This window comes from Narcine bancroftii, chromosome 3 (assembly GCF_036971445.1).
Source record: "Narcine bancroftii isolate sNarBan1 chromosome 3, sNarBan1.hap1, whole genome shotgun sequence".
Lineage (NCBI taxonomy): Eukaryota > Metazoa > Chordata > Chondrichthyes > Torpediniformes > Narcinidae > Narcine > Narcine bancroftii.
Genome location: NC_091471.1, coordinates 299749583 through 299767008, shown reverse-complemented (window position 1 = coordinate 299767008; position 17426 = coordinate 299749583). Strand labels below are relative to the sequence as shown.

General features: G+C 40.3%; 1 protein-coding gene across 22 annotated transcripts in view; it reads left to right on the top strand.

The window, feature by feature from the left end:
• Positions 1 to 17426, top strand: part of LOC138758977 (transcription factor 12-like) — a 135198-nt gene that overhangs the window by 94015 nt on the left and 23757 nt on the right. For all 22 annotated transcript variants that reach the window (XM_069928675.1, XM_069928681.1, XM_069928680.1 and 19 more), the window contains 2 exons: positions 9540 to 9642; positions 12975 to 13114. In XM_069928675.1, the coding sequence (XP_069784776.1) occupies positions 9540 to 9642; positions 12975 to 13114 (243 nt within the window). The remainder of the gene's footprint in view (positions 1 to 9539; positions 9643 to 12974; positions 13115 to 17426) is intronic.

The following is a 17426-nucleotide window of genomic DNA, read 5'->3' as shown; positions in this document are numbered from 1 at the left end:
AGGGAAAAAAAAGGCAGGGCGTCAACCAATCCTTTGCCTACATGTATGTTGCCTCACTTGCTAACCCCTCCAGTGGTTCAGTTTTTTTTGCTCTAGGTTCCAGCCTCTGCACTCTGTGTCAAAAAGTTTTAAAAAAAAAACCCCATTGGGGACTAATTACACCTCTAATCTCTCCCAATGTGGGGAATCCCATGATGTCACTCCCAGATGCAAGTCTGGATGCATGAAAATATAGGGTTATGGGTATAAGGGTAGAATAAAATTGTTCAGTGTGTTCATGTATGACAGCACAACATTGCAGACTGAAGGGCCTGTATTGTGTTCTATCTCCTTGGTCAGTCTAGGTTACATCTCATTCAGATTTATTGTCAGAGTACTGAGATGACATCACATACACCCTTGAAATTTTTTCCTGTGGGTGTTACAGAACTAACCAGCAATTGGTAGTACAAAAACAAACTGTACACAGTGTAAAGCATCCAAACCAAGAACTGCAAACAAACTACGCAACACAGAGGGAACTAAAAGAAAATCAAGATAGTGCACAAGCAAGAGTCCTAGAGTGAGTCTGTTAAGTTTGTTGTTGAGGAGTCTGATGGTGGAGGAGTAGTAGCTGTTCCTGAACCTGATGGTAGGAGTCTTGGGGCACCTATAACCTCTTTTCTAATGGCATCAACGAGAACAGAATATGTGCTGGGTGGTGAGGGTCTTTGATGAAAGCTGCTGCTCTCCGACGGCAGCACTCCCTGCAGAAGTGCTCACAGGGTTGCGTTCCCTACCTTTTGGAGGGCTTTATGCTCAGGGGTATTGATGTTTCCATACCAGACAGTGATGCAACCGGTCAGCACACTTTCTACCACAACTCTGTGGAAACCACTTACCCAATTTTTAAAGTTCATGAGGATAGGATGCAATAGGAATAAATGTTTTCATTTGTAATATGTTAACACCTTTTAACTACACAAGTACAAAAAGCCCATCAAAATGTTTGAGTTTTAAGTTTTTGTCACAAAATAGCTGGTATAGCAAGGAGGGTTCTTCTGCAAGCAGACAAACAGGTTGTATCTTAACATTGTAAAGTTGCAAAAAGAGTACAACTTGACAAAAGATCAGTTAGCACCAAGCAAGTGCAACAGGATGGCATAACAGAAGGGGTGATGCTATAGCCTTGTCCCTTCACTCCGTTCTGACCCACTAGGAGAATGACGCCTCATATGCCAGACTGCTAGTCATCGACCAGCTTGGCATTTAATACAATCATTCCCCAGAAGCTGGTGGAGAAACTATTCTTACTGGGACTCAGCACCCCTCTGTAACTGGATTCTGGACTTCCTAACTGAAAGACTAATCTGTCCAAGTCGAAAGCAGAATGTTGAGCACTGGCATACCTATACACACTACTCACCCATGATTGCATCACCAGATCTAACTCCCAACAGTGTCATCAAGTTTGCAGATGACACAACAGTAGTCGGCCTCATCAATGTGTCGCACTACAGAGAAGAGGTAGAAAATCTTGTGATATGGTGCAAGTAATAATGATATGGTGCAAGTAATAACCTGAGTCTCAACGTGAGTAAGACATAGGAGATGATCATGGACTTCAAGAGGACCAGGAGTGACCACACTCCACTAGAGCACCAAGTTTCTTGGAGTACCTTAACTCAGTGATTTTCAAGCTTTCTTTCCGCTCATAAAACACTTTAAGTAATCCCTGTGCCATAGGTGCTCTGTGATTAGTAAGGGATTACTTCAGGTGGTATGTGAGTGGAGTTGGGGGGTGGGGGGGGGGAGAATGGTTGAGAACATCTGCTCTGGACCCAATTGTTACTGGAATATTTTGCCATTGGCCCATTTCCTTTGGAGTTATGAAACAATGTGTACATAACGAGTCAATTAGATACGATTAAAACAGTGGTTTTCAAACTTTTTCTTTCTGTTCACATACCACCTAAGTAATCCCTTACTAATCACAGAGCACCTACGACATAGGGATTACTTAAGGTGGTATGTGAGTGGGGGGGAAAATTTTGAAAACCATTGACTTAACTAGTGACCCATCGTGGACACAAAACACCACCTCACTTGTCAGGAAGACACATTGACAACTGCACTTTCTGAGAGACAGAAGCGGACAAGGCTACTGGTCACCATTATTTCAGCTTTATACAGGAGCTCTTTCGAGAGCGCCTGGCCGGCTGCATCATGAGTATACAGATGCTGCAGCGAAATGGATCAGAGGTCAATCCAGTGGCCCATAAGAGCAACAGAGAGGTTCACTGAACTGCTCACATTAACCATCCAAGACTCTGATAATTCATGAAACAATATATATTTGTGTACATTAATACTTGTCCTAATGTATTAGGTTGCTCTGTATGTGTGCTATGTCCTGTTGTGTGTCTGTGTTTTGCACCAAGGACTGGAGAACACTGTTTTGTCAGGTTGTACTTGTGAATTCCAATGACAAGCCTTCGACTATGGGGTTCATTCAGGAGCCTGATGGCTATGGGGAAGAAACTGTCTTTAAGCTTCCTGCTTCATGGTTTCACACTCTTGAGCCTTTCCCCAATGGAAGGAGAATGTTTTCCTGTCAGTATGAAATGCCATGCCTGAAAAATGTCACTTTACTGTTCCAGCATAAATAAGTATTCTGTTTTCGCAACGTGGCACACTGATGCCCCCTAGAGACCCTGATGCTACATGCTTCACCCTCCCCCATATCAAAACCTTTCTTCGGCACACAACTCCTGTTTATATCTGGGTGAAGTGACAATTAAGGTAGAGTGGCATGCAGTTACAGTTCAGGTATTGTTTTGTGTTGTTCTGCTGTGACACAGTTGAGTAGGATAGCGAGATTACCTTTCATTATTAGTCCCTGGTGAATGTGTTAACATGATATTCCAAGATGAAATACAATGTTGCCACGTGTATCAGCTCTGGCTTTTTTGTGTTAAAAGCATCATGTTTCTGATCTATTGGTGTGAAATATCATCTGGAGTATATTGAATGTGCTTGGAAATTAATAGAAAGTGTTGAAATTCTAGTATGAAGAAGTTTATCTTGTTTTACTAGTAGCCTAGAATATGCATCCAAGTACTACTTTTAAACTATTCTGCTTGGGCTCATCTTGCAAAAGTTTTGACTCATTTTCACCAATCCCTGAAATTCAGCGCTGCATGCTTAGGAAGAAATGTGGAGTGTTGGAGGCCAAGTGTCATTGAAATCTCTGCACTGATGGAGGTGTTCATATAACCATTTACGGAGCGGAAACAGGCCATGTTGGCCTTTCGAGTCCGCACCGGTTCACTTGTATATTTTCTTGCCGGTCATCCTTCTTGTCACTCCTCCTCCTCTCTTCTCCAGTCCCGCAAACGTTCAGCAAATTCTCGGGCTCTCCTTGAGCGTTTTGCAGATATCCAGGATAGTGAACACACAATCAGGGGTCTAAAGCAGGGAGGTAAAATTAAATTGAAACCTAAATAATTACACCAGAACAGATGAACATAATTTGATTTCTTTATAAAAATGTTGTGCATATTAAAGATTTTTTCCTTAACCTTGGTATTTTAACCTGAATGGTAAAATGCTGTTTTGCAAACTGAGATAGAATTGGTTTGAACATTACTATTTGAAGTTTGAATTGCTTATGGATGCGTGTACTGAGATACTGTGGAAAAACTTTGCATGCTACCCAGCAAGTCGATCTATTTGTGGCACAACAGGCAATGCAAGAATAGAACGGGTAGAGAGAGTGGTGTTACAACAGGACAAACATAATGAGTTAAGGAGAAAGTACAGTTAAACAATATAAGGCTTAATTTATTAATGAGAGGTCTGTTCAAGGTTTTGATGACAGTTGGAAAGAAACTGTCTTTGAATCTGGAGATTAATCTTTTCAAACTTCCCAACAGGAATGGGATTGAATGTGTCCTTTGATTATGATGGCTGCTACTCCAAGGCAGCGGGAGGTGAAGATTATATTCCGAATTATCAGCATCTGCAGATTTTATTTTGATGTGGGTTGAGGGGAGGAACATGAAATTTGAAATAGAGGCCTGTTTCCTTTGGACAAGCTCACAAGGGAATTTACAGAAATTGATTGAAAGGTTAGTGGAGTGTTGAGACGATGTTTGCATCGAGAGATATGTGGGTCTGAAAGGAAGGTGGAGGTAGGAATCCTCTTCATTTAAGGACCTGATGGATGATCACCAGAAAAGATGTTACAAGCTAAGAACTGAATGAGGTCCTCATCGATCTTCTTTCTGGCTAAAATAACCTCTGCTTTAATTTTGATTTATGAAAATGGAAACAGCAACAATGAGCAGATCATAGGGAAAGTCTAATCTTCTGTCTTGTCATGAATTCTCAGAAGTCTGTGAAACAACTATTAGGATCCTCTAATAACTACCTGCTGCAAAGGTTTCCTCTATTAGTTCTGGATATTCTGAATTTTTTAAAAAAATGCCTCTGGTCCCCATATTTGTTAATTATTTTTATAGCAACTTTTAACATTTAAATGTTGTAATGTACTCAATAGCTTCCTCTGGCATCTCATTCCAGACATGGGCTACCCTCTGATCTTTCAAATCTTTCCCCTCTCACTGTAAATCCATGCCTTCTTTTTGATGCCTCTTGAAAAATAAAAGCTAAATGTATGGAGAAAACTAATCCTGGGCAACTTTATTTGGAGTCTTTCACAAATTTTGCCACTTGGACATTGAAGATCATCGCCTTTTTAGAATTGGATGCATGCACACTTCCTGCACAGCTGGGCTTAAAGCTGGGAAGGTGCCAGAGATGGCCAGATGGTAGAGTTATTAGATGTGCATCATTCAATTCCCATCATGATGCTTGCTATTTAATCAGATTATAAAAAAAAGTCAGTTTACTAGATTAATATTCAGTGTGGTAACCTGCCCCTTTTTATCCCAATGCTAATGTGAGGGAGGAGGGGAGGGTTGCAAAAAAAGGGTTTGGGAATGTGTGTTGTGGTGCAGAACTATCTTGCTTTTGATTATGCTTTATTACCAGCAAACTTGAATCATTTTGCACATGGGAACCAATTTTTTCTAACAGATCCAAAAGATCAAGGGAAATGGCATCAATGGTGAGTTGGTAGATTGGATTCAAAATCAGCTTGGCCATAAAAAGTAGTAGTGGAGGGGTGTTATTCTGACAAGACGTCTGTGACTAGAGGAGTTCTACAAGTGATTGGGACTATAACGTGGGTTAACTAATTAATAAGCTTGCAGACAGCACAAAAATTGGTGGAGAATTCAGGAGAAGGTAAGCTAACTCGAGTGTTTTCTGTAATCTGATGATGAGAGATTAGCCTTGTAGTAAAATTATTTTGACTAAGTCCAATGGCATTTCCCTGACATTCTATGTGAGCATGACAAACTAAATCTAAATGTAAGAAATAAAATTGCAGATGGAAATTTGAAATAATAACAGAAAATGCTTGCAAGACTCAGTGCATCAGGCATCTGTGGAGAGAGAAAAGCACGAGTTAGTTTCTCACAATCCTTGGGCACTTTGCATGTGTGACATGGTGACTTCACAGTATTTCATAACATTTAGAAAGGGGATAGGAATGTGCATATTGTAGTGATGGTTTGTTGTCACCAGCTACCATAAGGGAAATTTGGTCAGCACATTCAAATCTCTGGTCTTTCTAATTTGATCAGTTAATTTTGATGAGGTATTTATTACAAGTGCTCAGCATTGCATTTGTACCAATGAAAGATGATTGAATCATATTTGGAAGCAATAAGAGGACTTTAGGAGTGGAGAGAAAGAAATGATTGATTGGTACAAAGATTGTGAAAGGATGCAGATGTATGACCAGCCATTAGAATGGAGCTGAAATCTAATGGGGAAGAGCAAGGAGTTTCAGGTTTTTGCTCCAAATCTATCTAAATGTAGTGTCTGAGCCAAATGACCATTGCCTGTGCCAGATGGTAGGAACTAACTGGAAGTATATTCTTAATTTTCAGACTTTGTAGCAGGTGTATAGATTTTTAAATCTTGGTTTCCGTGGTGATCTAATTTGGCCCAGTCTCTTTTTACACTATAAGTAGATGACCCTATTATCTCCTTGAGGCTCAACAAAAAAAAATTCTATGGCTAAGCTCCTCAGAATTTGTTTTGGAGCACTGTACATTGCAAGCTATGTGCAAGTTGTTAGCTGATCGGAATAAAAATTGTATCACAAATGCTTATTATTTTAGTTGCAGTGGTTAAGGAATGATGAATCTGTCTGCCATCATAAATTTTTGAAAAATGGGATGAGATAATCTGGTTGTTGGAAGTTCTGAAAAGCATCTCCAATGTTCAACCTTTTAAACTGAAACAAACAACTGATTTCCTAACCACGGTAGAAGGATGAATTAATTCACTTCTCCCCTCTTGTATGGTCGTATGTTGAATCACTCTGCTCTGGTAGAAGTCCCTTTTCCTGAAATTTCCCCTCTAAACTTCTCCAATTTTTTTGTTTATGTACCTTGTAAAAATTTGTACTGATCAAACATTTGCCAGTTGTTTTCTGATATTGGTGTCGTATCCTATTTTTTAAAAACTCTTGTGGAATGGTGTTTGGGGGGGGGGGGGGGGTGGTTGGAGGGGTTATGTTATGGTTGCTAGGTACAAGCTAGTTGTGTTTTCTTTAAAGATATTTTTAAAGAATTTTGTGCTTTGAATATTCTTATTTGAAACTTTAACTCATAGCACAGGTCATAGATTAAAAAAATTATTCATTCTTCTCCAGCATATGGTTAACCACTAGTTGGAAATATTTTGATTGTTGTCTGCCGTAAAATTGTTGCTCCCTATCATCGGGAAATTCAGTTGAACTACAGGGCAGCACAGTTGGCATAGCAGTTAGCGCTACGCCTTTACAACGCCAGCAATTAGGACCGGGGTTCAAATCTTGTGCTGTATGGTGTTTGTACGTTCTCGCCGTGTCTGCGCGGGTTACTGGTTCCTCCCACCCCTCAAAACGTAACAGGGTGTAGGTTAATTGGGTGTAAATTGGACAGCACAAACTCGTGGGCCTAAATTACTTGGTTCTGTGCTGAATGTCTAAATTAAATGCTTCACAGCGAATGGATTCCTTTTGATATTTCATCCTACGAGTGAGCAAACGTAGATTTGTGCAAGCAGCATGACTGGTTAAAGACTTGAGCCCTTGGTGAATGCCATAAGGCTAAATGTGTCTTGTTTCAGTCATCACAAACCATGTTTGGATTATCAAAATAAATACCGTCAAAGACTCTAGGAGCTTAAAAAAATGCAGAAGGTATAAACACCTGAGATGCATAGAAAACTGAAGGTTTTTCAAGGCATTGGAAGTGAGTTAAAGAGCTGCCTTGGAGCACTGTTCTTGCAGCTGTTGAGGTATCTAGGCATGCTGACTCAACAAGGTGTTTGTGCCAATGGAGATTAACAATTAAGTTGAGTGATACTTTATTAAAGTGAAGCCTGCTTACTGTTCTTAGGCTTGGCTTCGCAGACGAAGATTTATGGAGGGGTAAATGTCCACGTCAGCTGCAGGCTCGTTTGTGGCTGACAAGTCCGATGCGGGACAGGCAGACACGGTTGCAGCGGTTGCAAGGGAAAGTTGGTTGGGGTTGGGTGTTGGGTTTTTCCACCTTTGTCTTTTGTCAGTGAGGTGGGCTCTGCGGTCTTCTTCAAAGGAAGTTGCTGCCCGCCGAACTGTGAGGCGCCAAGATGCACGGTTTGAGGCAATATCAGCCCACTGGCGGTGGTCAATGTGGCAGGCACCAAGAGCTTTCTTTAGGCGGTCCTTGTACCTCTTCTTTGGTGTACCTCTGTCACGGTGGCCAGTGGAGAGCTCGCCATATAACACGATCTTGGGAAGGCGATGGTCCTCCATTCTGGAGACGTGACCTACCCAGCGCAGTTGGATCTTCATCAGCGTGGATTCGATGCTGTCGGCCTCTGCCATCTCGAGTACTTCGATGTTAGGGATGAAGTCGCTCCAATGAATGTTGAGGATGGAGCGGAGACAACGCTGATGGAAGCATTCTAGGGGCCGCAGGTGATACTGGTAGGGGACCCATGATTCGGAGCCGAACAGGAGTGTGGGTATGACAACGGCTCTGTATACGCTAATCTTTGTGAGGTTTTTCAGTTGGTTGTTTTTCCAGACTCTTTTGTGTAGTCTTCCAAAGGCGCTATTTGCCTTGGCGAGTCTGTTGTCTATCTCGTTGTCAATCCTTGCATCCGATGAAATGGTGCAGCCGAGATAGGTAAACTGGTTGACCGTTTTGAGTTTTGTGTGCCCGATGGAGATGTGGGGGGGCTGGTAGTCATGGTGGGGAGCTGGCTGATGGAGGACCTCAGTTTTCTTCAGGCTGACTTCCAGGCCAAACATTTTGGCAGTTTCCCCAAAACAGGACGTCAAGAGCTGAAGAGCTGGCTCTGAATGGGCAACTAAAGTGGCATCGTCTGCAAAGAGTAGTTCATGGACAAGTTGCTCTTGTGTCTTGGTGTGAGCTTGCAGGCGCCTCAGATTGAAGAGACTGCCATCCGTGCGGTACCGGATGTAAACAGCGTCTTCATTGTTGAGGTCTTTCATGGCTTGGTTCAGCATCATGCTGAAGAAGATTGAAAAGAGGGTTGGTGCGAGAACGCAGCTTTGCTTCACGCCATTGTTAATGGAGAAGGGTTCGGAGAGCTCATTGCTGTATCTGACCCGACCTTGTTGGCTTTTGTGCAGTTGGATAACCATGTTGAGGAACTTTGGGGGGCATCCGAGGCGCTCTAGTATTTGCCAAAGCCCTTTCCTGCTCACGGTGTCGAAGGCTTTGGTGAGGTCAACAAAGGTGATGAGGTCCTCACCCGGGAAGAGACATATAAGGCAATTGAACAACTGAAAAGTGGCAAAGCAGCAGGTATGGATAGAATCCCCCCAGAGGTCTGGAAGGGTGGCGGCAAAACTCTGCATGCCAAACTGCATGAGTTTTTCAAGCTCTGCTGGGACCAAGGAAAGCTGCCTCAGGACCTTCGTGATGCCATCATCATCATCACCCTGTACAAAAACAAAGGCGAGAAATCAGACTGCTCAAACTACAGGGGAATCACGCTGCTCTCCATTGCAGGCAAAATCTTCGCTAGGATTCTCCTAAATAGAATAATACCTTGTGTCGCCGAGAATGTTCTCCCAGAATCACAGTGCGGCTTTCGCGCAAACAGAGGAACTACTGACATGGTCTTTGCCCTCAGACAGCTCCAAGAAAAGTGCAGAGAACAAAACAAAGGACTCTACATCACCTTTGTTGACCTCACCAAAGCTTACTGTTACAAATTACATGATAGCAGTATGTATATACTTGGACAGCCCAACAATGAGTCTTCATGTTCATTATTAAATAACACATTTTCAGTAAATGTCACTAGAAATGACAATGAATTATGTCTGAAAACAAATACAGCTAATTGATTTAAAGATGACAAACCTTTTATTTGAACACCAGAATTGTATTGTACTAAATTTGTTTGTTGCTCCTCAATAGGTCTATGCATCCACATCAAATGAAGAATACAGTAGAGATTCAGCTGGTTATTCTTCATCCAAACCTTCAGGTTCTGTATTTCCAGGCTCTTTCTATATTCAAGGTAAAGATGAATTCTCCATAAAATCAAATATATTGGGTTTTCTCAAAGTTGGTAAATGACTCGTGATTTACAACTGAAAATTTTGTGTTGCAATTTTGTTAATAGGCTAACGATGTGTATTTGAAACCTGTGGAAATTCCTTTTAATTTGTCATTTTAGTTTTATGTATTTATTGGAATTAAACGTATTGCTTTTAAAATGTACACCAGTGATAGATATTAAATTAAATATATTTGCAAGGTACAAGAATATTAGATAAGATGCAATTATATTTTTAAAACAGTAATTTTTTAACTATTAGTTTAATTTAAGATGCTGCATCTTGAGGGACTAAACTAGAAATTTTAACTCTAGGGAATCCCTAAGGCATTATGCCATGAAGTGGTGAATGTAGAATTTATTTATAAATGGAATACAAAATTATTAATTGGATATATTGAAACATTTAATTGAATAATGGAATAAAATAGATTGAGATAGGTGGGAAAGGGATGATCTAACGTAAAACATCTTTATATAAAAACAAACTCTTTCCTTTTACTGTTAATAATCAATTTTTAAAGATATGGGATCAAATGGGGATTAAAACAATAGAAGACCATTTTGAAGCTGGTAATTTTATTTCTTTTCAATGAATGGAAGGAAAGTATAATGCCCCAAATAATACCTTTTTTGTTAAAGCTTTTTTAATTGATTTGGTCAACATTTAAGATTACCTAGGCAGTCTGAAATAGAAATGTTGGTTAATAAAGGAGATACAAATAAATTTATTTCAGAAATGTACAAGTTGCTTCAAAGGAAAATGTCCAAATCAGATAATCATAAATCAGTATTAAGATGGGAAATTGATTTAGATGGAACAATAGATCAAAATGATTGGAGAATGAATGATATGTAAAAATAATGACTAAAATTATTAATGTAAGATGAAGATTAGTACAATATAATTTTTTGCATCAATTATATTTAATCTTCAAAAATTAAAAAAAGATTTAATTTAATATCTTCAATTATGTTTTAGATAGAATAGAGGGGTTTTTTCATTCGACTTGGAATGTACTAAGATTAAGCCTTTCTGGATACAAATTAAAGTATTTTTGGAGAAAATATTAAGGGTAAAACTTAAGTTGAAACTGATGTAATTTTTAATTGGGGAATATTAAGATGGTTCAGTTTAAAATTGAGATAAATCATGTACCAAATTGAATTTTTGTGATTAGATTTAGCTGTTTCAAGGAAATGTGTGGCTATTGCTTGGAAGTTGAATATGAATTTGGCAGTACAAAGATGGCATATTGAAATGAGATCGTATTCCTCCAGAAAAAATAACTTGTAGTTTATGAGATAAATATCACTTTTTAAAAAAATATTGGAGCCCATATTTACAATAGCTCATCCTGGTGGTGGTTTTTGGTTTCACAGCAGTTGATTTGGATTTATATTTCTATTTTTATAATCTCCTTTTCTTTGTAATTGAATATTTTATTTAAAACGACAAAAAAAAAGAACTGATGAAGATTATGATTCAAAGTGAATTTGTTTATCAACTCCTTTTAAACTTTGAGTTTTAGTAACAGGCTTGTGGTTATGGTACCTTTGTTATTATTGTGCAGGTCTCAGATGGACTAGAGCAGTTGCCCTGATTGTAAACTACAACAGGAATTTTCTTGGAGTCTAATATACATGCACACTATTCAAATGAAACCCAATCCCATCAGGATTTTGGTGGGTTTAAGTTTTTATTTTGGATTGGTTGTCATATTCTCTCGATGCCGCAATTGCTGCCTGCCTCTACTCTGTTATAGGAGGTGAATAACCCAGATGTTTGTGGCAGTGTAATGGCTGCAAAATGAACTCAGCCCTTCTAATTGTGATCCACTTTTCCAGTTGACAATCAATTTTAAAATATCCTGGCTAAACATTCAAATATTTTAAGTCATAAATATAATTGCAGATATTCTACTTTGTGGGCCATCAGAAGTTCAGAATATTATCACATGTACTGAATTACAGTGAGAAAGTTGGTTTTGCATGTATAATTTTAAATGTCAGGTTTGCTTAGTGTGAAATCTCCTTACAACTGCTCTGAAACAAAAAAAAGGTTACAAAAGATGCACTGCATTTTACTGCTTAATCCTTCACAATATTGTTTCTTTAAAAGCAAATTAGATAGATATGTTAATGTGGTGAATTAGAAAGAGGCTTTAGTTTTTCCCTCCAATGAGTTTTGGTAAACATTGTTCTCATCTCCAAAAGACAATTGGATCTCTTATTTATGGAAATTTAATCCTAACAGTTAGCATCCTCTTCTCCAGCAATGTACTGTGAACCTAATCTGGGGGGAGTTCACAACTCAACGCTCCTTTTCTTTTTCCACTTTTTCTGCTAAACCATCCTGCAGTTTATCCAGTACAGATTGTCCACTGGGGACTTGGGGAAATACATGACTGTGAGCTCCTACACGCTTTAGCAGCTTCCAGGTGGCCAGAATACCTGACTGTAAAACCGCCTATTCTACCCCAATGCGGTTGTCAGGTGGCCACCTGAAAGCGGAGAACCCAGCCAGGAGGAGCACTTACTTAACCCTCCTCCTGTAGATATGTTCTCCGGCTCAGAGAATCCCCCCATTGCACGTGAAAGCAACAGTGGGACTACGGCCACAGTCCACAGGAGCCGGCGTTCGCTCAGACGCGGCTCTCCCTCAGCCGGCACATTAAGATGACAGAAATGCATCTTCTCCGCAGCCACCTGAACATCCCAGCTGCACTCTCCCAGCTGCATCTGCCGGCGCATTATCTGCGTCCAAGCACCTGAAAGCGGCTTTTGAGTTTAGCCAACTCATTATCCCTCTAGGCTTGGCAGAGAAAACTTTTATTGTACAAGTCTAGATTAGTTTCCACCATACTTCCCCGGTAAAGATGCTGAATTCACTTCCTTTTCCTTGCGATTGGTTTAGCCATGGTTTGCAAAAGAACCAGCACAAGAAAGTTGGTTCATCAAAAAGTGATAGATCTTTAAATTTAGACATGCAGCACAGTAATTAGGGGCCTTTTGACTGGTACATTTTTGGACAATGGGAGGAAACCAGAGCACCCAAGGGAAAGCCCATACAGACACAGGGAGAAAGTACAAACTCCTAAGGGACAGCACAGGATCCGAACCCCATTCCTGATCACTTGCACTGTAAAGGCGTTGAGCTAACTGCCACCCGACAATCTTAGTGCATTTTGTTTTAATGTGGCTTTTAAAGTCTACATGTGCTGATGTGAGTATGAATAGCTGCATTAGTTCTAGAAGAGTGCAAAGATGTAAACAAGCTCTTTACATTCTAGATGGTATTCACAATGGTCCTGATGTTTGGAACTCGTCCAGTGGCATGGGTCAGTCAGGTTACGGAGGCTTGATGGGAAATACTACATCCCACTTGTCTCAAGCGGGTGGCTACAGCAACCTTCATTCCCAGGAACGGCTGGTAAATCCTCCTTGTCTCTAGAATGGTACTTTCAAGCGAGCAGTCTTGGGGTGGGCAATGGAGAGATTAATTTTTGAGGAATTGATTGTGCAGGATGTTAACAATTGGAGAAACTCTCAACATTGTGAATTAGCTATAAAACTGGTTGTATTTGTGCAAATTATTTGGATTGTAATTGCATTATTACTTGAATTGTTTGACCATTGTTAAGTGCATGCTTACTGTAACTGTACTATAATGGAAATGGCATTTAAATTTGATGATGGTTGCTTTAAATGAACAAGGTCTTACAAGTTCACTTAGAATTCTTTCAGACAAGTTCTGTGCAAGTCGTAACTATTTTAGAACTTGAAAGAACTTGCCTTAAGACGTTGGAGCAGAAATAGGCTATTCAACTTATCATCTCCACTGCCTTTCAATCATGAGCTGATCCATTTCCCTACTCAGCCCACTGCCTGGCCTTCTCCCCATTTTTGATGTCCTGGCTAATCAGGAATCTTATCATTCTCTGCCAGAAATATACCCAATGGCCTGGCCTCCACAACTGCCTGTGAAAACACATTCGACAAATTTACCACCCTCTGGCTAAAGAAATTCCTCAGCATCTCTATTCTAGGTGGCTTTTTAAAAAAAGAGGCAGTATTTACATTTCTGGCTGAGCAGCCTGGTTGGGAATGTTTTGCATTATATTATAGCATGTGCAATCTGGTGTCAAGCTTAGATGAATTTTGGGTCACATTTGAGATGAGATACAAGGTATTTGAAAAGTGCCAGGGAAAGGAGTAATATGGGGATTGTCAAAGTTTTCTATAGAGTTTTCAACTGCCAAACCATGAATTTTTAAAAAACTTCCTTGATTTCCCCACTCAACAATGCAAGGTAAAGAAAACTATTTGGAATTTGCATCATCTTCTAATTAGTAAAATATATCAACTTGTAAAATGCCTTTTGTCAGTGGGCCAGAATTATTTCTGTTTTCTTCTACGGCAGTGCCTGTGTTTATTCTGCAATGTAGCAGGGTCCCTCGAAACTGGCCCAGTCTGCTACAAGACTGTGGGTTGATCAGCATAAGCAAGAGGGCTTGGCTGGAGCTGTCAACATTGCCTGATACTTAAGGCACTTTTGTTTGCGGGGGGTGGGGGGGAGAGAAACACCTCCAATTTAAGTCGTGCTTTTAGTCCCTTGCATATGCTGTGATTGATGGTCCCTGATGAGGAAGGCCACTGATTATGCTGGCAGTAAATTGTGGGGCTTTGTTGTGACTTTGAAGGAATGTTGGCCCAGACTCTAGCTTCATCCTAGCCATCCATGTTTGATCCACAAGCCTAAACAGTTGCTGAAATAAAGCTCGTCAACACGTCTTTTTCCATTCCACACCCTCTCGCACATAAGAACTTACAATTGTTTCCTTCTACCCAATTATTTCCTTGTACATTTTTAAAAATAGAGGGAAGAGAGTGACAAAGTTAGAGCAGTCTTGAGTTTTAACAAGTTAATGATTGCAATCAACTGCAAAGTCAAAAGCCACATAATCATGACTGGAGGGCTTGAGCTGCAAGGATAGACTAGAACTTTTCTACCTGGAAGTTGAGGGTTGATTGATGTATATAATATGAGGAGTGTAAATAAAGTAAATAGTCGTCATCTTCCCAGGCAAAGGTGTCCAAAACGAGAAGGCAGAAGTTGAAGTGAGCTGGAAAATTTTAAGAGGGACCCGAGGGATATCTTTTTCCATACAGAGAATGGTGGGTCTGGAACGAACTGGAATGGTTTGAGGGATATGGACCCAGTGTAGGTGGGTAGCATTGGTTGGCATAGAACTATTTGGGTCAGAGGCCTGTTATCATGCTTCGGCCATTGCCTCCAGCTGCATTTTGATTATACCGCAAAGTTACGCGTCATCAATTCTCGACTTTATGATCAAACTTTGATTCTGTAATGGATTACAGCTTGTTTAAAACAAAATTAAAATCTTTCCTAATCTAACTATAAATTCACTTACGACTTTCCAAGCAGTTCAAGCCAACATACCCAAGCGTGTGACAGAGTGTTCTATGATTAGGCATTTCTGTTGTGGTTGGTGCTAATGAGCCAGCAATGCTTTTTTTTTGTTTGTTTCTGGTCAATTGGAGCAAGCAAAATTCTTTTTATTCAGATCTATTAGTTCTGGTGGTGAATTTGAAATTGACCCATTTCGTGGATGGCTTAAGAATTCCTTTGCTTTTTAGAGAAAAAACTTTTTGGTGCATTTTTATTCCACCTCCTTTGTGGCCCCAGACGCTCATTATAGCAGACTGCAACCCTGATAACAAACGGCTTGGGAACCATAAACAAATTTGGTCTGGAATAAAATGCTCATATTGTGTTTCTGAAAATTATTGATTCATTGGGAACAGTGTCGGTGATTGCTGGCATTGTAAATCTGATATTTGTTCCATTGTCAGAACTTGTGCCAAGTCTTCAGGCATGGTTGGTGACTACATTAAAATTTCTTTTAACCTCTTGGTTAAGGTACATTTAATTTTATTCCTTCATCTGAAAGGCAATAAAGTACATTTTGTGCCCAAGGTGATGGATGCAAATGTTTTCCTTATTTTGGGTATATATTAGGGCTGCAAACAATTTTAATTAGATATTTCAAACATTTGGTCTTGCCTGTTCTCTCAGTGGCACATGTATGCATGCACATTGTATTAATTTATTAGATTTCACTCCATTTTGTGGATGTAAATACAAGGAATCGTATTTGACTAGCATTTGCTGCAGTAATCTTTCCAGTGTCTGTTTGAGGGATTGATAGAAAGGATGATTGGACCAATTGTGCTTCATTCAAGAGCATGGGTCTAATTTTATTCCATTGGGTTGTACCACGTGGAAACAGGTCCATTGACATGCTGACCAAACTCGTAACAGTTACCTGCATTTGATCCAGAGCCCCCAAACCTTTCCTTATCCCTACATTTGTCTAAATGTCTTTTAAACTTTGCAATTGTCTCCATCTCTGGTAGTTCAGTCCACACACCCAACGCTCTCTGTGAGGAAGGTGCCCCTCAAATCCATTTTGAATCTTTCCCCCCCTCTCACCTCAAAGCTGTGCCCTCTAGTTTTAGATCTCCTGCCCCTGGGAAAAAGACTGACAACTTATCCTGTGTATACCTTTCATGATTTTTATAATCCTCTATAGCACACATGTCAAACTGTGGCCCGCGGGCCAAATTTTGCCCGCGATTTAATTATATTTAGCCCGCAAGATCATTTCAAAAATGTATTAGAGGTGGCCCGCTGGCCGCCGTGCCAGTATAGCGCATGCACAGCTAATACTATAAATCCCAGAATGCATTGGCGTCAGCCCGCTAATTGCCCCCACCTCCTCTGTTTACGTTGCAGGGTCTCACCGTGGACTCTGGTTTTGGGGCCTGGCCGGTGTCAGGGGAAGCCAAGGCCGCTTCCCAGCGCCCGGAACCAGAGGCCTCGGGCCTGACCTCACCAGGACCGTTGTCCACTCCCCCTCCCTGCCGCAGGCCAACCCGCAACTCACGGTGACGGGGCCGCTGATCCGCCGAGATGCCGCCCTGCAGCGAGAGCCGATTTCCCCCGCACTGTCGTTGTCCAACCCGATCGCCCGCAAACCCCGCCCTCCTACACACAGGCCTGAGTAAGGATTATGAACTTTAATCTCAGGATAAAACTATCTTCCAATAGTTTCATGTCACAGTAATAAATATATTCCTGGTTAAAAATGGTCCTGCACCTGGATACAAGCTCATTAGGCATAAAACTTGAAAAGTGTGTAAAAGGATATCTGTACCAATGGAAAAAGGGCAAGGCAAATAACCCTGCTAGAGTTCATGCCCACAATCAGTCACCCATTTGATTGTTTCAGGAATCATGTTATTCTCCACATTCTCAATAGCCCTCAGATTTTACTATTCGACAGCACACTAGCAACATTTGACAAATCCTCTGTAGAGAAATATTATTTATTGAATATTTTATTTCTCATTTGTTAATGCTTCTGGAAAGAGTTTATCCAAAACTATTATTAAACATTTATTTTAATAAGAAAAAGTTTAACATTACATATGTTGAAAGAAGAGAAAACATGCAGATGTTGTTGAAAATTTTCAATAAATATTTAGTTCGGCCCTCGACTTAGTCCAAGTTTTTAATTTTGGCCCTCCGTGAATTTGAGTTTGACACCCCTGCTCTATAGGTTCTCCCCTCCCTCAGCTATGCTCTTCAGAGAAAAGTTTTCTAGCCCGAAATGATGGTTATATATTTCAAGTACACTTTTTCACCAGCTGAGTTTATT